We start from the raw sequence: 21,925 nt of genomic DNA, 5'->3' as shown, positions 1-21,925 counted from the left end.
CACTCCCTCCTACTGCCTACCCACTCCCCGTTCCTGCCTCCTCCATACCCAGTTTGGCCCCACCCATACTCCCTCTGCCTTGACTTCTCTTGCAGGCACAAGATCCAGCAACATCTAGGGCTGGGATCGGCAACCTGTGTTTTTAAAGCCGCATGCGGCTCTTTCAGCCATCTGCTCTGGCTCCTGCAGGCTGGGATTTAAAGGGGCAGGACGGGCGGGTGGCGGCTGCTTTCCCCTTGGGCCGAGGGGGAGATTGTTTTGTGCAGGACAGGCTGCTGCTGCTTTCCCCTTGGGGGGAGCCGGAGATTGTTTTGTGCTGTGGGGGAGGGAAAGGGGGGCTTGGCCGCTCCTGCCTGGGAAGATGGTGTGCTGGGGCTTCGCCTGCTCCCGTAATGCGCTGTGCGCCCTCTATGTCCTGTATATGGTGAGTGTGGCTGACAGCAGCCAGGCTCCCCTCCTGGCTTCCTGCCACCCTGAGTGTGGCTGGCAAGGGGTGGGGGTGCCAGGTGGGTGGGCTTCCAGTGGTGGGTCGGTGGGGGGCGCAGAGGCAGGAGGGGGAGCCCAGGCAGGGCTGCCTGGGTGGGGGGAGGCAGGGGCAGCTCCCAGGAGAGGGCAGAAGGCACCTGCAGTCCCCTTGTGGGCATCTCCTGTGCACACAACTGTGGGGTGGGGCTTGGCACAGTGAGGCAATGGGGATGACCTCACTTTTGTCTTGTAGGGCAATAGGGCAGAGCAGTGGGAGGGGGGGAGTGTTGACTTTACAAGGGTGTGTGGGTGGGGAAGAGGGAGGCTGTGGAAGGGCTGCCTGTGTAACTCCATCTTTACCTGGCTTTTCTGGGGTGCCATGGGGAGCAGGAGGGCAGAGATGGGGCTGTGGGAGCCTTAGAAAGGGGTGCTCTTTCAGGAGCAAGAAAGATGGGGGTTGACCTGGGGAAAATGAAGAGTGCTAAATTCAAGGGTGCCGTCTTAGCATGCACTGCCCCAGTGTGTGCCCAGGGTGACCAGAGGTCCTCTTTTTCCAGGACATGTCCTATTTTTTAGCCCCATGTCCTGGAAAAGAACTTAAATGTCCTGCCTTTCCCTGTGAGCAGGCAACGCATCCCCTCTTGTAATTAATAAATTATATGTAATACAGTTTTAAATTCAATAATAAGTAATTTTAAATTAGGCACATGAGATCAATAATACAATATATAATAAATATATAATCTATATATTGATCAATATATAATCAATATAGATGAGTGTTTTTAGCTTTTATTTTGTGGTCCTACATTTTTCTTCAATATCCTACATTTTGGGGTGACTTGTCGTCTTTTATTGTTATGACATCTGGTCACCCTGTGTGTGCCTCAGAGTGCCGTCTCAGGGCCCAATCCTATCCAGTTTTCCAGTGTTGGTGCAGCCATTCTAATGGGGCATGCACTGCATCTTGTAGTGGGGAGTCAGTCACAGAGGCCTCCTCAAGGCATGGGAACATTTGTTTCCTTAAGTCTGGGCTGCATCAGTGCTGGAAAGTTAGATAGGATTGGGCCCTCAGTCAAGATATATCTTGACTCAGTCAAGATATATCTATCTCGACAATAAGTATATTGTCTGGTTAGCACAGGAAGGGGAGCTTGCAGCAGATCATAAAGGTAAAAAAAAACTATATATGCAGTGTTATCTTCATTTTAGATGTCAAAAGGGTTTTGTGGCTCCCCAGATTTTATTTTCTCCAGAAAACGGGCCCAGATGGCTCTTTGAATGTTTAAGGTTGCCGACCCCTGATCTAGGGAGTGCCGTCCCCTCTTTCAGCAGTGTTCTAAAATGGCAGTCAATGGAGCACTGTGCACTCCATTGACAGCCATTTTATGACAGCAGAAGGCTCTTCCACTGTTGTAACACCCTGCCTCAAACAGACCAAGATTGTGCTGTAATATATATTGGCTCATCCAAAATGCTTTTGCCCTCAGACCTCAAATGACACAAGTGGAGAAGCACTTAGTGGCCCTTGCAAATTGGAAAGGATCTGTTCATGCTGGAGATGCTCTAGAGAAGATTTTCCTGCTTCAAGCAGGGGGTTGGACTAGATGACCTTGGATGCCTTCCAACTCTATGGTTCTGTGATTCTCTAATGGCCCAATCCTATTCTTGGCTGGCCAACCATGCCATAATAGAGAGGTAAATAAATTAAATTTTTACTTACCTACTCTCACCATGCCAAGGTCCTGAATAGATCTACTTGGATCTGCACCAGCTCTTTGGCTAGCAACAGTCAGACTGCACCCAAGGGGGTTTGTCAAGGCAGGGCGGGGAGGTCATCAGATATTGGCAACGTCATTGCTGCAAATATCTGCCCTCTCCCCAACATACTTACCAGTGGGCCCAATTCCTGTCCTGATCCTCTCTCTCCCTGCCCACAGCACACCACCCACACCAACTCACCTCCTCCACAGTAGCTGGGTACTTCAATGTGCAAATCAACTTCCTTGGAATGGGAAGAGGTCAATAGCGGAATGTTTATTTTAAGTCATCAAAGAAACAAATAAATACATGCCTTTAAACAATGTTTGCCTGTTGCATTCTTTAAAGTAAACTATATTGCAATTCTTGAATTAAGTGATCCCTTTTAGAATCACAATCTATTTTGATTCTGGCATACAGGAGCCTGATTAATCTCATTATGAGAACCTCAGTTTATCTCTAGTTTTGGTGCAAAACAAAAGGATAAAACATCCTAAGCAGTTTAAACCAACAATTAAAACAGGATGTGCAATTTCTTCTGCAATTTCTTTAAATGTCTTTTCTTCAAAAGTCTCATCTCAGATAGCTCATTTATCACTGTCACAGTTTAATTAAAAGGTTTCATCATGATCTCTTCCACAGTAAGCTTTGCATGCAATTTATTAGTCTTTACAATGTAATTGTTTGTATGTGAATGCATGTGTGTTCTGGACATTGTTGGCTATTATGTTTGTGAACCTAAGAAGAAAATGACTTAATATTCATTTAGAATGACTGAGGATTGCTTTAATTGTTTGTCTAGGTTAATATGTCAGTATTTACATATTACATAATGTTTACATAGTTGCATATTACATGTTTATATATTTACATAAAGTATATCCATATTTTTGTTTTACATATTTAAGCCATTCATTTTTATACAGAAGGCTTCACAGAGTGACCCCATTTTTGTATCTTGCCATTCCACAACTATATTTGTTGGTGCTAAAGCTTACGGTCAATTCCAGCAATTCTCCTTGCTTGAGAGTGGGATGCAGGGATGCTTTTAAATGACTACTAATCTTCTCCTTGTTCAGATTGATTGCTCTAATAATAGCCTTTCCACTGGCATTTTGAAAGAAGAATTTAAAAAAAGGAGACACAAAGAGTCATGTCAGAAAGGAGTGTGTTTATGTGTGCAGGTGCATGTGTGTTTCTAAATGGACTCATGCAACACAGTGTCCTATACTTAAAATATTTAATATGCTTGCCACACTCTTTTCTTGTTTCATCTGCCCAGTTTATCATCTGCCTTCCTTCACTAAAAGCTTTCTAATTTGAATATCACATGAAGTCAGTTCCTGATTTTCTCATAAACAGGCTGAAACATGCGAATCTCTGTTGGGTTATTTTTGGGATTAATGTACCCCTCAGATCAAAATGGAAATTAAATTCCCTGCACATTTGAGCTGTTTGCATAATTACAATGTTAGACATAGCTGTGCATAGACTTGCAATGCTTTTTTTAGCAAGTCTGAGGCTCAAATTGAGCATATAACTAACGATTTGGTTAAAGGCTGTCGTTTAGCTAGAAAAGGCCTTAGCTTTATCACATATCTTCAGGTTTCTTTGAACGGATGTACACATCAGTAGTGAAAGTATACTCCCCCCTTCTGCCTTCTTTATTGAACAGGGCAAGCAAATTGCAATATTTCTTGATGATCAGCACAATGGATAGCTCCTTGTCTTATTCCCCAATCAGCCTTCAGGAGAGGAGTTGCAGTAATTACTCCTTCATGACTAATACAAAAATGGAAGATGGGGAGAGAACTGTACATAGGAATGTGAGGAAGGGATTAATTTGCTTCACATCAAGATCCCTCTCATGCTCAAATTCTGCACTACCAGTAAACATAGATCTTCCTCTCTTCTCCTTCTCCCCCATGCCTGAAGCTGAAAAAGTGTTCTAGTTTGAGGATGGTTCCCCCCCCCACACACACACACCACACCTTATGGGAAGACACTGCATGGTCTCCATCCCAGGAAGCTATCCAATCATTAGCCTACCTCTAGAGGAGAAAGAGCTCAGCAAACATTTTTTTCAGTATACCTGAGAGGAAATCAGCATTTCGTTGCGGGCTACACTTGGCAGTCTGCTGCACCGGCCCGCAAAGCATTCACCCTGCCAGTTCTCATCACCTTGCTGTTCAGTGCCGACACAAGGAATGAATAATGCACACGAAGGATTTGCACAAGGAAAAGCAGCCGCAACAAGCAGATGACTGTGGGCACCCTGCTAATGGGACGAAAGCAAAACAAAAACACCACACCCTTGCACCAAAAGCCACAAACAAAATGAAGGCAACAAAAGAGCCAACTCACCATAGCATACAGGACCAATAGCAGAAATCCTGGCAGGTATATTCTTGTTGCTGAGACTGCAGAGTGTCTGTGTGCAGAAGCCCCTGTAATGCATTTGAGACTCTCAGGGATTGTATGATTTCGTCTCTTCACAGCTTTGCTCCTCCCTCCCTCCCTCCCTTCCACTCACCATCTCCATCTCTTCTTCCCCAGCCTTTTAGGCTCTCCAGGTATTAGATATCATTCCCTGCATCGACCACAAGTTTTCACATGTAGCCAATTTTAGAACAGTGAGGTTTGTTCCAGCCATCTGCCTAGTACCTGGCAAAAACGCCTTGCTAGCAACCACTCTTTTTGGAGCTTCTGTGATGAAGCATCCCTGATCTTAGCTATTCTCTGCAAACAGCACATTCTGAAATATCCAAAAGATATATAGCATGTGGTCCTATTCAAAGACAACAACCACATGAACCCATGCTTGTCACTTTCTTTCGCATTTATCATATATTAACATAACTGACACTGCAGTCCTATGCACTCTTACCGGGAACTAAGACACTGAACACAGGAACTTCAGAGAAAATATGTATAGGACTGTGCAGTGGTTAAGGAAACTGACAGCCCAATCCTAACTAAGGCTGCAATCCTATCCACACTTACTTGGGAGTAAGCACCATTGACTATAATGTGACCTACTTCTGAGTAGATTAATCCCCTCCCACAGGTGCAGCCTCACCATTGTGCTGTATCCTGTATTCTGGGGGGGGGGGGGCAGTCCCAGAGGCCTCCTCAAGGTAAGGTAACATTTGTTGCCTTACCACGTGGTAAGCCTCTGCTTCCGCAATAGATCTACTTAGACCTGAACCAGCTCATTGGCTGGCACAACTCCGAGTAAACCCAGGGAGGCGGATCGAGGCTGGGAAAGGGGATAGGACGTTGGTAGAGCTACTGCTGCCAAAAACTGTCCCTTTCCCACCCTCAACACTCCCCCTCTCTATCCCAGTTCCTGCCCTGTTCTTCCCCTCCCCACCCTGTTCCTCCCGCATTCCATTTATTGTGTGCCCACCCCACACATCAAATTACCAGTGCCAGGGCATCCTGGAAGGCTGCTGTTACATGAGCACTACTGCTTGCCAGTGGCCCAGTTGCTTGCGACAGTGTGTCTCATCTTGCAATGCCAGAAAGGCTACTGTGCCACTAGAAAGTGCATTCTGATGGCACAGCAGCCTCTTAGGATTGGGCTTTTGAAGACTTTTGCCATATGAAGTCTTATGTAGACAGATAGTCTTGTGTCCTCTGCTAATGTTGGACAGAATTGCACTCTTGAAAGGAATTGGAGAGGGTGAAACAGAGAAGTGAAAAAGGAGATCTCATTGGGGGAAGGGGGTCTTTCATTCCCTTCTCCTAAGGAAAGCCCCGCAGTGGGGCTTCTCAAGCCTGCGGCAGCTATCTTACCAGCACAGACTTGAGAGCTTCTGTTTTGGGCTTTGCAGCCTGACACAGAGAATAGGATACAGTGGAGCAGGGCTCGGCTGGTCTCACCCCCCTCCCACCCTGGTTCCTCCTCCCACCCCACCTCCCCAGCCCTCTCCTTGCCCCAGAGCTCTTACTGTGCTCTGGACAGCATCTGTCTGGCACTGGGCTAGTGCCAGCACTCACTGCTCTCTGATGCCATGGATGTGCCTCACAGCATTGGAGCTCATTGCCGATACTGGCCCACCTTAGGATTGGGCCCTTCATCTACACTCAACCCAACTCATGGTATGGTAGGATAGCTGGGTGATTCAACTGTTGCTACCTCAAACTATAGCCATACTGGGTGGTTTCTCCAGCATGGAGTGGAGTGAGGCAAGAGAGGTCAGCTGCCAGCCCTTTTGAACATATGAAGGCCACCAAAAATGCTTCTATGTAGAGACAACTCTAGTTGATGACTGTAAAGCATAGTATCATTTCTCACATGATGAGTCTTCAGACTGCAGTTGTGGCCAGAACTTCAGTGTCGTCAGTATGGAACCTAGTCATGTGACATGGTGGATACACATGGTATGCAGTACTAGATGCTATGGTCAGAGCATGGAGAAACTGCCATGTAGATCCTGTTTGTAACAGTCTCTACATACATACAGACTGTAATATATAGATTTACCCCTAAGGTGTATCACAAGGTCATTTTGATGCACTAGACTAGAGTAGCAAAATCATTGCCTAGAATGCAGTCACCCTTGTGGGGCAGAGCCTCCTCCTGGCTTAATCCACATGTTTAAGATTTGTTTGAAGGTGATTTGCTGCAGTTAACATGGCACATGGCTGAGATGGTTCAGAGCATTAGGAAGGAAGGAAGGAAGGAAGGAAGGAAGGAAGGAAGGAAGGCTTGCCACCTCAAAATTATTGTTCGAGTTCACCCACAATTCTTCCAATACCTTTACAAAGATTCTTTCCTGAAGATAGAAAATGCAGATGAAAACTTTTCTTCCTTTCCTGAAAAGCCTTTGCCTTTCAATAATAGATGATTTTTCAAAGATTAAAATATGCTTCCAGTTCCTTATATAGCTAGCTGGTTTCTTGGGACTCAGTTACTAATGTGACTTTTTCTTGGCTGACTGGGCTTAGAGCAGAGCCAGGAGAGGCAGCAGCTTTTCATCAAACTTTTGTCAAGCCAATGAAACATCACTGGAATGTCAACCCCTTGTTTGAAACAACTTGAAAGATAGTTCTGGCATCCTGAATCAGGCATCATTGGCTTGTGTTCTATTTTCAGCTTTGATTTTATTAAAATTGTCACAAGAAATGACCTGGACCAAGAGTTCATGTTTTCCAGACCTCCACATGCCATCTCACATTTTTCTGATTACTGTGGAACCATGGTGAGAAGAGCAACATGCACATGGCAGGAGGAAAGCAGGCAGGATGAAACCAGGGAGCTGGCAATGTTGGAGTTGATGCAACTCCATCTGCTATCCAGAGGGGGCAGGATGCTGTCCAGAAGGGGTCAAGCTATGACCCAGTGAATCTTACCTTTCTACCTGTTCTCTCTGTGATCCTTGTGGGGTGTGGCCCTAACCCTTTATCCTTCCCTTCTCCTCTGAGCACTTCCTCTTGTCCTCTGACCACCGACCTGTTAAGATGGCACATGCCAGGGCTCTGATGCCCAGGCCATCTTGAGCACAAGGCATGCAGGGTGAGGCAGCTCTAGGGCCTTGCTATCTCAAAGTGTTAGCTGAACCTCTGATCCTAGTCAGATGCTGTAAATATACACTCAACGGAACTGTAAGTCAATAACTTCTTTTTTGCAACTTTAACAAGCCATTGCCTCTTTGTCTTTTTTTTATTGATTAGCAGTCAGCCGGGTGAAGAAGGTTCCCTGGGGTGATATCAAAAGGGGGGGGGGGTCTGCTGCTTAAGCTACTCTGCTTCCCCCCCCCCCCAAAGAGGAAACTATTTTTAATTTCCTCCAACAGGCAATTCAAGCCAGAAGCATGGAAGCTGCCCTTTCGGTTTGTATGTGGAGTGGGGAATTGAACTGTTGGTGACAACAGCAGAACCAGAAGTGGTATCCAAAAACAGAAGTGATAATACATTTAGCTAATCTGGAAGTCTCCCAACCTGGTGACAAGAGGTATGTTGTTTTTTTTAATCAAATGCATTTTAATCATTGTATGATCCTGGTTGTTTGTTCTGTCTTAATGTTTTCATCATTTTATGCTTTTAGAATTGTTTTTACATTTATTACCATTGGTTTTATGTTGTAAACCGCCTTGAATCCCCATGAGTGGGGGAGAAAGGTGAATTACAAACAAGCAAACAAATCTTCTGTGGCAGTGATCTTCCCTGATTTGTTTTATGCAAGTTCTGGAATCCATACCCTTGTTACTTTTTGAATTTTCATGAAATGTGAATACCTTTAATCCATGCGAGCTGATTTGGAGAAGGGCCATTCTGTCACACTGTGGATTGTTGAATGTGATGCCATCTGCTATCTCTTCCTACCCTACAATTCTCTCTAAAATCTGCTTTTTTCTTCTCAGAAGAGTGTATAATTACCATTGATTAATAAGAACTACCTTGCCGTTGTCATTTCTGCAAGTCCCTGGTTGTAATTATTTCTCTTATGAACCTTAGCTAATGTTGAATCATTTTGCACTAATCAAGCCTATTGTTGGCTTACTCTGCAGAGTGAAAGCAGCAGGAGTGGAATTTTTTATGTTCCTCATCCTGAGCATCTTGAGGCTACAAAAGCTTTTCCTCTTTTTTGTTTATTCTCTGTCTTGCTCAAGCAAAAAATTCTGTAATATCCATCCATATAATGTTTTCAGCAGCGCAAAACATTGAGGATACTAACAGCCCAATCTAGAACTGCCTGGTGCCCAGAGGAGCAGTGGTGCCAAAATGGTTACCACTACATCCTGTGAGCTTCAGGCAGCTGCTGGCACCTCCTCAGGAGAAGGCCCAAACCCCACAATGGGGCTACGCAAGTCTGCGCCAGCTATTTTGCTGGTGCAGAGTTGAGAGGCCCTGTACCTGGCCAGGAGTCCCAACGTGGGGTTCTGGATCTGGTGGAGCAGAGCTCAACCAGTCCCACCCCACCTGACCCGCTCCTGCCCCTCCTTGCTTGTCCCTTGCTCCAGGCAGTGTGTGGTAGGCATCTGGCTGGTGCTGGCTCAGTGTGGACGGGTGCTGAACTGGCTCCAGCACTGACCCAGCACTGAGTGTCATGGGTATAACTCATGATACATTTGTGACACTTAGCGCCAGTGGAGGGCCACTGCTGAAAGTTCAGGATCGGGCCCTAAGGCTACAGTCTTATACACACTGACCTGAGGGAAAGCACCCTTGAAGACAGTGGAACTTATTTTTTAGTATACGTGCACAGAATTGTGCTATAAAAAAGTGTTCAAAGGGGCAGTGTAGTGTGGATAGGACCGATGCGCAATGCCATCTTATGCATGTTTACTCAGAAGTGGGAATTTCTTCAGGATAAGTGTGCATAGGATGAAACCTTAGGGGAGTTACTGTTGAATTAGGCATAACCGTGGAATTACTGCTTCCTAGAGGATGTACAAATCACCTGCATTGCTCAATCCAATGTATGGCTACACAAAAGTCCCACCAAATTAAAGCAGCTTCCTCATAAGGAAGCTGCTTGGCCATTCACTAATGAGGCTATGCCATATCTCCAAAACTAGATGTGATAGGGCAAAACGGCTGCCATGTTTGGAATTAGCACCCCAAGTATACCCAGGAATAGGCAGAAATGGGAAGGTCCAGCACAGCTTACTCGAGTTGAGTCTAGAGACACTGCCCCCCCCCCCGTGAATCCATTCAAAAATGAGTCATAACAGGGGCACTTTCTGAGTTGCCAATGTTGGAATAAGGCCAGACTCAACAGAGCAATCGCCAACAAAAAAACAAAACAAAACTGTTCTTCCACCCAGGCTGCTTGCAACTAAAAGACTTGAGGCAATCAAAGTTAAAGGGAGCTTTACTCACAGTTCCATGGAGGTTCATACATATATTTAGTCACATCAGGAATTCCTAACAATTAGAAGATCAGGAGCCCTAGATAGCTGCTCCTGGATGCATGCAAGTCTAATTAAAATAACAACTGAGTGCAGAGACACATCTACACAAAAAGGAAGGAAGAGAATAGATACCCTAGAGCAGGGGTCTCCAGACTTTTCGGCCAGAGGGCAGGGGTCTCCAAACTTTTCAAAATGTCTGGCATGATTTTGAGGGCCAAAAAAACATTTAAATATAAAATTTATATAAATAAATTACAGATGGAAATTAGATGTGTGAATAAATGAATGAATGGGCTCATTCATTCATTCAACCTCTCTGGCCCTTAGAACACCCTCCAGATGCAACCAGAGCATAGTTCTGGTTTGGAGACCTCTGCACTAGAGGAAGGGGAAATGGCCAAGGGCACATCCTTACAATAACCAGTGCAGGTTATTACAATAACTGGAACAGGTGCAGTATCACTTCAGTACATTAGATGCTGCCCTCTGCTGGTAGACGCAACTCAGTGTTGCTATTCCCCAACAGCCGAGTTACCCTTCCATGACTCTAAAGGACTCAAGTGGAGTCGCCCCCTTTGAAAAGGCTGCCATGGAAAAAAAACGGGGCTGCTGTTGGAGTGTGTGTGTGTGTCAGAGTTCTCTTTAATCACTCCCCTGATGTCCCTGCCCATCTGTAAACAGGGCAGGAGGGGTGGGAGGGACTGGGAGAGAGGGGACAGAAGCGGCAAGAGGGTGGAGGGTCATGCACAGTAGCTGTGAGGTTTACCAAGACAACCCAGTCCTTGGCAGCTCTTCTCAGAAGTAGTCCCACTTTAGCCGGTCATTCAATGAGGCTCCCTCCCCCCAAGTAACAATGGAGCCCATAGATACTAGAGAAGCCACATGGAAAGTGTGATTGCTATGAACTGCCCCCCCCCCACTTCCCCATTTCCTTTTTCCCCAGCCAATCCTAAGACAAGAACCACCTTGGGCTGCTCCTCCTGCCCTCCCTCAGTCAAAGAAAATATCAGATGCCCATCCTTTGTCCAATGATCATTGGTTCCTTCCTTCCTTCCTTCCTTCCTTCCTTCCTTCCTTCCTTCCTTCCTTCCTATCAGAGATGGGCAACACAGCTCACTCCCGCCTCTCCCCTCTTGCCCAAATGTATTTACTCTTCCCTGTCTCCTGGTTGGAACTTTCCTGCTGCTCACCAGTCGGAATGCTGGCCCCACAAGTTTTTTCACGCCATGAAAACAGTAAGCAAGCACACCCAGACACAGGCAGACTCGAGTCTGCACACGTGGGGATGAGTGTTGAGTCAGGGGGCCCCTGACTCAAGTGTTTTTCTGTGTCTTCCATGCGTGTGACTCACAAGTCCACGAATCAGCAAAAAACGTGTATTTTCATGACCCAAATCCAAGTCATCCAAGTTGAGTTCCCAACCCAATGTGTTTTGCCCTGTGTTATCTAGGAAGCACACAACAGAGCCTTAAACAAATAGTGATTTTTTTTTTACCTCAGAGCTTTCCTTGTTACCAGTGACTGCTTCACACAGCTCCCTGACATCTATGCAAACATAAGTTTTGCTTCTCACACTGTGAACCCATATGGGATCTTCCCATATTTGTCCTCATTTCCACAGCATTGGTGGGTTTAATGAGGAAAAGATCATATACCATTTTTGCCCCTGCTGGTCCAAATGGGAAACTGGGAAGTTGCACTGCTTCATTAAGCAAGCTGCATTGATTTATCTACAGGACAGCAGTTATCCGAATGGTCTGTGGAACATGGTAAGTGTTATGTGCTGTATGGGTAGATAGAAAGTTCCAGAAAAGCAAGGCTTCGATCATTGATTGGGTCACCATTATGTAACACACTCAAAGCATCCAGCATTTTCTGAGAGCATGATATTTTAAAGTTGACAAGTGAAGAGTTAGTTGTTCAAACCTCATTTGTTTGTTCGTTTGTTGTGGTTTGCTTGTTTTTTCCAAGAGCTCAGACTGTGCATGAAGCATTTTTTTTCAAGGCCATCTGAAGACTGGAACATGCCCTCAGTCTTTCTGGTGTGGGTAGAGAGATTTTTCAACTTTGGATGCCATCTCTGGAGAATTGGAGCTGTCTCTACAGCCCTGGTAGTTCTTGGGGGGAAAGCTGAGGAACAACTGGGAAGCTTACCATGGTATCCTACCAGAACAGATGGCTATAAACATTACTTCAGACTCAAGGCAAGGCTTGGAATAAAATACATACAGTCAGTTCTCTTTATATCTGAATTTGCTTATCTGTGAGGGGCAGAATTGCCACCCACCTCTTGTTACCTGAGTGTTCTCGTTATTCACTAATGCTGTGCAAGTGCACTCAGGGTGGGGGAGGCTTGGTGCAGCTATAAGCTGGCAGGTGAATGCAAGAGAGGTTGTGGGAGAAGGAGGAGAAGAGACACTGGCTTCCTTGTGAGCAGTGCTGGTGCCATGCGGGGGGGGGGGGGAGAGAGAGAGAGGAAGAGACAGTATACAGTATATGGCTGATGGGGGGGGGTTTGAGGTAATTGTGTCCAGCCAATAATATTCATGTTTTAGAAAATTGGTTTGGGTCAGTTTTCTGCATTGAATGAGCATTGGGACTGGCTCATGGAGAATCATCAGACACATTTGTGTCAGCTTCCAGACTTGCCCCACCATCTCGGGGACTTGGGCTAAACCTTCACAACCCTGGCAGTGATGAGAGGCCAACAATGAGAGGTCTCTGGAAGGTTACTTGAGGGCTGGTCTGGGACTGGGGCAAGCCTAGAGAAGGAGCCAAGATACAGGTGGAGAAGAGTGAAGTAACCCCTTCCCCACTGTTGAATTCTGAAGCCTCATTGTTGGGCCAGCAACCTTCAATGAGTCAAGGGATAGCCAGCACAGAGGAGGATGCATCAGATGTTGATGAACCCTCACCCAGTCCCATAGACTTCAAGATATAATTCTTGTTCATAGTGTTCATAGAGTTTATGGTGAAGAGGGTCCTCTGGAACCTAATCCCATTTTTCCCATAGACTCAATGATTTGGTATCCACTAATTTGATAAACACTAGGTTTTATCAGAACCTAACCCTGGTGGATAACAAGAACTATTGCAGATCTTTATCTATATGAATTATAAAGCCTTGAAGGTCATGAAAATGGACACGATCTTTCACAATCTATTTTTTATTTCCATCCTATTCATAAATTTATGACAGTGGTACTTAAACTTCTTGGGAGTAAAACTCCTAAGTTTTTGTGGGGGTGGGGAAATTAGCAGTGACACGATCCCCAGGATAGCGCCACTGCAGGGGCAGAGGACCTCTTAAAAACATAACTTGGGCAGGAGGTCTGGTCTAGAGGGTAGAGCCTCCATTTGCCTGAAGATTAACATCCACAAGGTCGCCAGTTCGAGGCCACCGGCACCGTGCGACCTTGAAGCAGCCGGCAAGCTGCAGCTAAGCTGTTCCATCTGCTCGGAGCGTGGGAGGATGGAGGCCAGAATGTTAAACCAGATCGGAGTGTAACATCTTGAATGTGGTGGTTCTTGAAAGAGAGAACCTTCTTTCAATTTGTAAAAATCCCTGCGTGGATTTAATAAGCCTGCCTGTGTAAACCGCCTTGAATAAAGTCTTGAATAAAGACCAAGAAAGGCGGTATATAAATACTGTATATTATTATTATTATTATTATAACTTACCTCCTGCTGGGGGTGTGGAGAGCCCTGCTTAGCACTCTGCAGGGCTTCCCGCGGCTTGTAAACAGTGGAAGTTGCAATTGTGACCCACTTCTGGTTTTGCGATCGCAACCTGGAAGTGGGTTGCAATCACAATTTTCACTTTTTACAAGCTGCAAGGAGCTCTGCAGAGTGCTCCACGGGGCTCCCTGCACCCCCTGGACCCCGGCAGGAGATAGTTATGTTTTATAACAGCCTTCCCCACAGCTGCACAATCCTGAAGATCGCATCGCTGTGATTCTTAAAGGGAAAGGGGCACTGGTTTTCAGGCTGGTGGGTCATGACCCATCAGTTTGAGGACCACCGGTGAATAGGATTGCAGCCTTAGACAAGGGGATCAAGCTACATTTTAATTTCCATTTGGAACTCAATGTCTTTTGTTGCCACATAAGTCAAAGCATTTGGTTTAAGTATTTATATGAAATTTTACTTACTCTGGTGGGGGGAGCATGCACCATGGGGTGCCTTAAAAGTACAGGAGGACAGGTCCCTGCCCTGAGGGGTTTACAGTCTATAATTCAACACACAGGGAGACATCAGAAATAAACGCAGTCGTAAACAGGAAATGAATATGCAATTATTTCAGTTACTCATAATTAGGCTTAGTTATAGAGGGACCTGGTAACTAGGGGCTTTTGCCAGAGACTTCATGGAATAAACACACGCACCCCATGCAGAAAAAGTCATTCAGATTGACTGAAAATATATAGCGGCAGTCTGCTTACAAGCAACTATAAAAAGGATTATAATGCACTTGTATTGCAGTAGGTAAGAGCACTGTTCTTATTAATTGCATGGAATCAATAAAGTTCTTATTGCATTTAAACACTCCAAGATATCTTCTGACTCCATTTATGACTTGATTGCATTGGCTCATTTGGAATGTCCCCTTCTATCTTGCCACATGTGTTTAATCAAGCTAATATTCCATCTGCTTCCTTTGCTGCGGTAATAATGCAATGGCAACAAACTCAACTTCTTAATGATGAGCAACCCATTTATTTCCTTCCCAGAGTGTTCGCTCTGCAGGTTGGATTCTAAGTCCTATGAAGGCGTTTTTCCTTCACTCTAACTTTCTGTTTTGCAGGGGAAAATATCCCACCTTTCATTCAAGTATTTTGGGGGATTTCAGAATTTACTGATGGAGTGGTTGTATTAAACCTTGTGTTTGGGCTGCAGATATTTTTACGGAGCTGCTTACAAAAGGTATTCTGGTTGCCATGCCATGACACGTATGATTGCTCGATACTGAGAAAGCTCAGCAGTGAAGAACTTGTTTTGTCTACATCTCTTGGTTCACAAAGTCTCAGAAGAAATGAACTTCTCCTTATGCTTACCAGCAATCGCAACAGCAAGAGAGTTGAACACCACCTTCTCCCGCCGCAGTGAGTTGGGCTTAAATTATACCTCCTTCTCTCTGAATAATCCGTATTTGGAAAACCTGCAAGAATGGATCACCTATCCTTCACTCTCCAAGGCAAGGTTGTTCCTGATCCCGCCAATCATTTGTCTTATGGCAGCCAGCCTGGTCATTCCTTTCATCTTGTTTGTGATCTTTTCCCGTGCCAACATCCGTCAGGAAACAAGGTACCTGCTGCTGGGCAATGCTTTGCTTTGTGATTTGATGTACCTGATCTTCTACACAATGTCTGTAGCTTTCAGTGTGTCCGATCTCAAGCTCTCCAAAAGTGCCTGTGTGATCCTACTGTTTTTGCTGGGACTGACCTACTGTGGAGGACTGTTAACTGCAGCAGCCATGGTGCTGGACACATACTTGGCCATTTTGTGGCCTTTGCGCTATATCTCCATTTTGCCATCTTCACGAACAAAAAGGCTGATACTGTTTCTGTGGATCTCCTCTGGTGTTTTCCCTGGCATTGTCTTCTTAATACTTGAGAGCACTCAGCAGCCTGATGTATGTGCAAAGGTAAAAATCTGCTCAGTCCCTATAATACTGGTAATGACTCTACATGGAAATGACACAGTGAAATTCTGCTATGTGCTATCAGTCTCTGCCCTGTTCCTGTGTCTGTCTCTCATATTCTGTTGCTATATGGTCCTGTATTTTAAAACTAAGCAGTCTGGAATATGGAACAGCATCTTCTCCAGAGCCAGCGTGACATTTCTGATGCATCATATTATCTTGTTCTTTTATTTCTCCCCTCTCTTGGCCATTGTGGTAGAGTCACTGCTTTATATCAATGATGTCATTGGACTACCAACACAAATATGGGTCACTTCGTTTATTTGTAATGTGCTGATGATTTTGCCCAAAGCTTTGTCACCGTATCTGTGTGGGCTTCGATACAGGGAGATTTTGTCAGCTCTCAAGTTCTTTCTCAGACGGAAACGCGTGACTGTAGTGTCTCCTGTTTTATCTGTTTGAGTTGGAGCTGTATTTGACATTTTCTAACAAATTGGAAACATGGTTTCTAAAGTACATTGATTTGTGGTATCTAGGTGCTGGCTAATAATTAGTCATTCTTGTTTCAGAGCAGAAATGTTGCACATGTAAAGATCACTCCATGTTGATATTTTAGCCTAATGTGTAAGATTGAAAATTATCATGCAACAGCAGATGGAAGAAAGAATTTAAAAAAACAGGATCTTCTCCTTTAGAGGAAACTGGAAAAAACACAATGCAGCGACCAGTGTGACCATCATGACTATTCTGGCTCAGAATACCCAAGCATGCACTGGTTTTTATATGGGGTCTGACATGCGTACACTTTACATAATCATAATGGTTCTAAGTCACATCTGCAAGAGGGATCTGAAGGCCTTAGGAGTGGACCTCAACAGGTGGGAAACCCTGGCCTCTGAGCGGCCCGCTTGGAGGCAGGCTGTGCAGCATGGCCTTTCCCAGTTTGAAGAGACACTTGGCCAACAGACTGAGGCAAAGAGGCAAAGAAGGAAGGCCCATAGCTAGGGAGACAGACCAGGGACAGACTGCACTTGCTCCCAGTGTAGAAGGGATTGTCACTCCCGAATTGGCCTTTTCAGTCACACTAGACGCTGTTCCAGTACCTCCATTCAGAGCGCGATACCATAGTCTTTCGAGACTGAAGGTTGCCAACCAATTCACATTTCCATATAGTTCCATTACCACAAGAATGCCCCCATACTTTGTAGCAGGATATTACAGAGATATATAGTTCAGTTCTGTCTCTGTGACCACTGTGTTACCTACCTGCCTCTTACAGCCCAATCTTATTTGGCTTCTCCACTGCTGAAACTAACAGTCTGGCAAAGAGACCACAGAGGTCCACCACACACCTGAGGACAAAGGAGAGCCCACTTACTATGGTGAGTTGGCAGCAGGGTGACATGGGGCAGGGAGAGGAGGCATGTTGGGAAGTGGAAGTGAGTGACACCCAGTGCAGATAACCTGCACTGGATGCTATCACCTTCCTTGCCTCCTGACATACTGCCTTTCTCTCCCTGAACCCACATCAGCTAAAGAGCTGGTTCCCTTACATCTCCCAAGCATCCTAATCTGCCCCCCTCCCAGGATGCAGCACAAGTCTTTTTGGCATCACTGCATCTGCTGGGAAGCAGGAGAATAGGATTGGGCTGTTAGTTTGTTGCTGAGCAGAAAGACAAAGTTATTGAGTTAGGGAAATGTATGGAATTTCTGACCTCTATGCACAAATAGAAGAGAAATGATGACTGAGTACATGGGGAGCTTCAATAGGAAGCCTATTTCTGTTTCTCATGTTCCAAGACCTCCTTTAATTACACTGTTTTTCAGCAGACTCTTCAAAGCATTTGTAAAGAGCTTTGAAATACTCTGATTTTTATCATTAGGAAAATTGCTTTTACAGCATTATCTAGACCATGGCTCTGATTTGGCACTCAGAATAGCTATTTATACCTCCAGGTGAATGCAGAATGTAGCTAAGTGAGACTAGAATTTCAATTGTGTGTTGCTGTGCATTTATCTTACGGAGAGACTGGAAAATCAGGATCTGAATTAGTGAACCAACTATACTGTGCTAGTTTCTGTGCCTGAACTGTTGGCTCCAGGCATTCATCCGGAGTTGATAAAACCTGAACCATGAACTGCTCTTAGCAAAATGTAACTCACAGCAAATGTCTCCACATCGAGATTTATTCTGCTTCTGTATGTTTTATAGCTGCTTCTTTACCTAGTCAATGTATGTAGACAACAAAACGGATTTGTCTATAAAGCCATTCTTTAGGAATCCACCCTGTGCATTCCATGCTTTGTTATTGTTTATTATGCTACATCCCCATTTCAATCCTCTTGTATTAAGAAGTACCAGTACTGATGATTCCTAGTGGTATTTGTGTTTTAAAGAGAAACTTGTTAGGTTTGCCTTGGCTCAGAGACTAGCATTATGGTCTATGTGTCCCCTAAAATCTGTGGGTTGTCCAAAGGAGAAAAATTGCTGTCATTTCAGAAGATATTCAATCTTTGAAGCTTGTGAAGAAATTCTTAGTATACCAAAAATGAACATTTATATGAACTCTCTGGGAAGGACACGTTTAATGTACAAGATGAGTAGCCAAGTACAGAACACAGTTTAATGCTCCCTTGCCACGTTGTCACCACTGTTTCAACTCAAGTGTGTGCATGTTGACCCAGTTGACATCTGAAGAGATGTCTCAGAATCAGGTCAGAGGATGTTATTTTACAGCTGGTACCCCAGAGTTATTTGGAGAGTACAAATTAAAAGGGCATAGACACAGAATTCCAGGATGTTTCAGATATGCGCTCTTGCTAAGTATACTGCATCATTCAGAGGTTACTGTGTTTCTGTACAAAATTGTGATCTTAATCTTCTCTTATCAATCCTTCCACCATCACAAGCTCTTCACTAACCTCTTTTTCATCCTGGCATGTAAGAATGGGACAGTACATTATCTTGGTAAAGGTTATTAACTGTCTTTCAACTCACTACTGGCTGAGCATGTAATCTGAGAAAGATAAGGAGTGGTTAATCCAGACCAACTGACTGGGCTTGCTTTCCAAGAGAATCATCCCCGGGGATATGGGATTACACAAAGAAAGAATGCTCACGAAGGAAAACCTACTGTGCATCACGTAGATTGGATGGCTTTAGATTGGTTGGCTCCTTCATCGTTATAGATCTATCAACCCCACAATTCAATGGTGTCCCTGCTGGTGAAGGTTCTGAAAAATTAACATAAGCTTTCCAGACAATTGTTCAGAAGGTGAATGAGAACTATGGTTGGGAGGTGGCTAGTAGAAAGAAAGTGTAGAAGGTCAACCTAGTCTCACACACTTGCTGGAGGTTGTCCCTAATCTCCCATCACTCTGCGTCTGCAACATGCAGTCAAAGCACCTTTTTTTAGCTCCTCTAAAAAGAGGTTGCCTTTGCTCCTCTGTCTTCCTTAACAGCTCCAGCAATCTTATTAATTGCATCCTCCATCACCTATGCCACCATTTTCCTACTCTACAAGAGAAACCATAAAACACTGCTCGCGTAGAAAAGAATGAAACCTTGAATTTGTGTTGTAGTGGCCACATCACTTCTCAAAGCATCCTTCTGATGCATCCATCAATGGCCCGTCAATAACACAAAGGTTAGAAAAGAAGGTAAACAATAATCAGTACCTCCTTTAATCCTTTGTGAAATCACTTGTTTCCCAGCAACATTCATAGGTGCACAGAAAAAAGAAATATAGGGATCTTTTCCACCAAGAGGTGAGTAAATAGTGCTCTGTTGACATTAAAAGATAGACTACTAAGAACATTTGCAAGTTGAGCATGGACACACACCTAATCTAGGTGAATACTGCAAAATATATTTGTCATCCTGCCTTAGACTAGAGCAGTGATTTTCAACCTTTTACATCTCATGGTACACTGACAAGGCAGTAAAATGGTCAAGGCACACCACCAGGTTTTTGACAATTGACAAGGCACACCATACTGCCAGTGGGGGCTCACATCTCCCATTGACCCTATTAATAAATGACCTTCCCCCAAATTCCTGTGGCACACCTGTGGACCACTTGCATCACACCAGTGTGCCACAGCACAGTGGTTGAAAATGGCTGGACTAGAGAAATAAAATGTGTGTGTGTGTGTTTTTCTCTGAAGTCCTCAACATGGGTTGGGCTGTTTTCGTACATTACATTAAGAGTGCTTCTGTATTTACAGTTCTGCAATGTAAATTTAAAACTGAAGTTGACTCAAGGGTCTATCTGATGTATAAATGATTCTGTTCAGTATTTATTTCTGACAATTTTCCTGTCTGTATGCAAATAACATGGTAGAGGCTCAGAGAGTGAAAATGCCTCTCTGTTTGCTTGCAGCCTGATCCTATCTGTGTTTACTTGGAAAGCAAATCCCACGGATTTCAACTGGACTTACTTTATTAAGTACAGTTAGGATTCCAGCCAAAGAAATATACTGTCTCCAAGGCCATCTAGTCAAGCCCTCTGTAATTACAGGTTTGTCTAGACTGAAATCAGCTGAGACAGAAGTTCATTCTGTATTCTCTTAAAACACTTTAGGTAATAAAAGTGTGTATAACTTCGTTATGAAGCTTCTTCTTCTGATTAACCGTTCTGGCATAAAAGCACTCTGTGGCATTCAAGCATTCATTCTAAACTCAGGCTGCAATTTAACACACACTAACCTGGGAGTAAATTCCATTGAACTGAATGGGACTCAATTTTGAGTAGACATGCATAGGCTTGCAGGCCTGGGAGGGGTGGGACTGGTAAGGGGATGAATGTCCCCTTACTTGGAAGAGACCTCTAGCTTTCTCAAATCCAGCACAGGATTCAGCAGGCACTGTTCAGCCTAACAGAACCAGTGCTCCTATGCTGGGTAGAACTGGGCTCTACTCTATCTATAGACTTGTTATACATATATCCTGTGTTGATATCTATTTGTGCTAATCATGTTTCATTATTTTATAGTCTTATCCAATCACAGTTCACTATATGACAACCATGACCATGCTAATTTGGAAAGTATCAGGACAAGTATTTCCTGGAAGGACTCGGAGACTAAATGCCAAGAAACTAGAGAAAATAACATTCTTTTCAAGAATTTGTTGACCTCTCACTGGGAAGAGAAATGTCAAAACAAAGCAATGAGATTTAAAATAAAAATAAAAAGGAGTGTTACTATTTTTTTCACTGTAAATGTTTGAATTTTGTGTATTGGAGCATATTCAATGTCTTGGTTCATTGTCAGATAAGAGAAGCAGTAAAAAACCTCCTAAGTTACTGATTTAGATTATCTGCTTGTGGAGACATTAAAAGATGCACACATTAAACATCCCTTGTGGCTTAAGCAAAACATGGGAAAACAAACCACTCCTGACTACCTGCTTGTTTGACCATCAGGTGATGAAAACGGCTCTTGAGATGTTTGTCTCTTCTGACCTGCTGCTAATTTTTTTTTAAATAAATCATCTAGTAGTTTAATAAGTGCCCTTTTTAAATGAGTGTTTCTGTTGCCTTTTCAAATTACTTGACATGGTGCTTTAAGAGTGAAGACATCCATAAGGGTGAGGAAAGGTGGGCACTTTGGAAGATGTATGTTGTATAAAAGTATAAAAGCATTAGACCTCCACTTGCAAGCATTCTAAATGGAGTGGTGTCAGGGTGTTGGACAGGCAGGGCCTAGGAGAGGGGGGTAAAGGGGGTAATTTGTACCCGGGCCCAGGCTCAAAAGGGGGGCCCAGGAGCCAAAGGAGGGGGCCCAGAAATTTCCTGGGATCTGACATTTTCCTATCAGACTTGTTGCCCATATGGATGCTGGGGACACTACCATGACTGAGGATGCTGGGGACACTACTGATGCCACATGAGTGGGTAGACCTGGGCTCCAAAGACTTTTCCAGCTGTCTCGACCCTCCCCTCACCCTGTTTCGCCCCTCCCTGCCCCCATTCTGCTCACCGGTCACCACCCTTCCCCGCTCTGTTTCATCTCTCCCCCTTTGGGCAAAGGGGCCCAAAAGAAACTGTACCTCCTGATAAAATTCCTCTCAGAGGCCCTGTGGACAGGTATGGCACTGGCCAAATTTCTATGCCCATCAGAGGGCCCGCTGTCTACCAAGGGTAGGACTAAACCTCAAAACTTCAGTATTAGTGGCAGCAACCCTTCAGGGTGT

The 21,925-nt window shown here is 44.5% G+C and overlaps 1 protein-coding gene and 1 long non-coding RNA gene across 3 annotated transcripts; both read left to right on the top strand.

The window, feature by feature from the left end:
- Nucleotides 1-7,543: 7,543 nt before the first annotated feature.
- On the top strand, nt 7,544-21,195 carry LOC136645966 (uncharacterized). Of its 2 annotated transcripts, none has more exons than XR_010794179.1 (3): nt 7,544-7,836; nt 8,028-8,185; nt 20,724-21,195. It is a non-coding gene; the product is annotated as an uncharacterized lncRNA (long non-coding RNA). The 2 variants fall into 2 exon arrangements; XR_010794180.1 differs by lacking the exon at nt 20,724-21,195 and adding an exon at nt 20,112-20,229.
- Nucleotides 15,121-16,191, top strand: GPR148 (G protein-coupled receptor 148). The gene has a single exon (XM_066619195.1). The coding sequence runs from the start codon at nt 15,121-15,123 to the stop codon at nt 16,189-16,191; it is 1,071 nt and encodes a 356-aa protein (XP_066475292.1).
- Nucleotides 21,196-21,925: the final 730 nt, after the last annotated feature.

Source organism: Tiliqua scincoides, chromosome 3 (genome assembly GCF_035046505.1).
Source record: "Tiliqua scincoides isolate rTilSci1 chromosome 3, rTilSci1.hap2, whole genome shotgun sequence".
NCBI lineage: Eukaryota > Metazoa > Chordata > Lepidosauria > Squamata > Scincidae > Tiliqua > Tiliqua scincoides.
Note: the sequence above shows the minus strand (reverse complement) of the source record. Positions and strands in the feature narration are given on the sequence as shown.

Excerpts from the sequence above, each read along its gene's own strand:
- GPR148 (XM_066619195.1), top strand. The coding sequence starts at position 15,121 with ATGAACTTCTCCTTATGCTTACCAGCAATCGCAACAGCAAGAGAGTTG.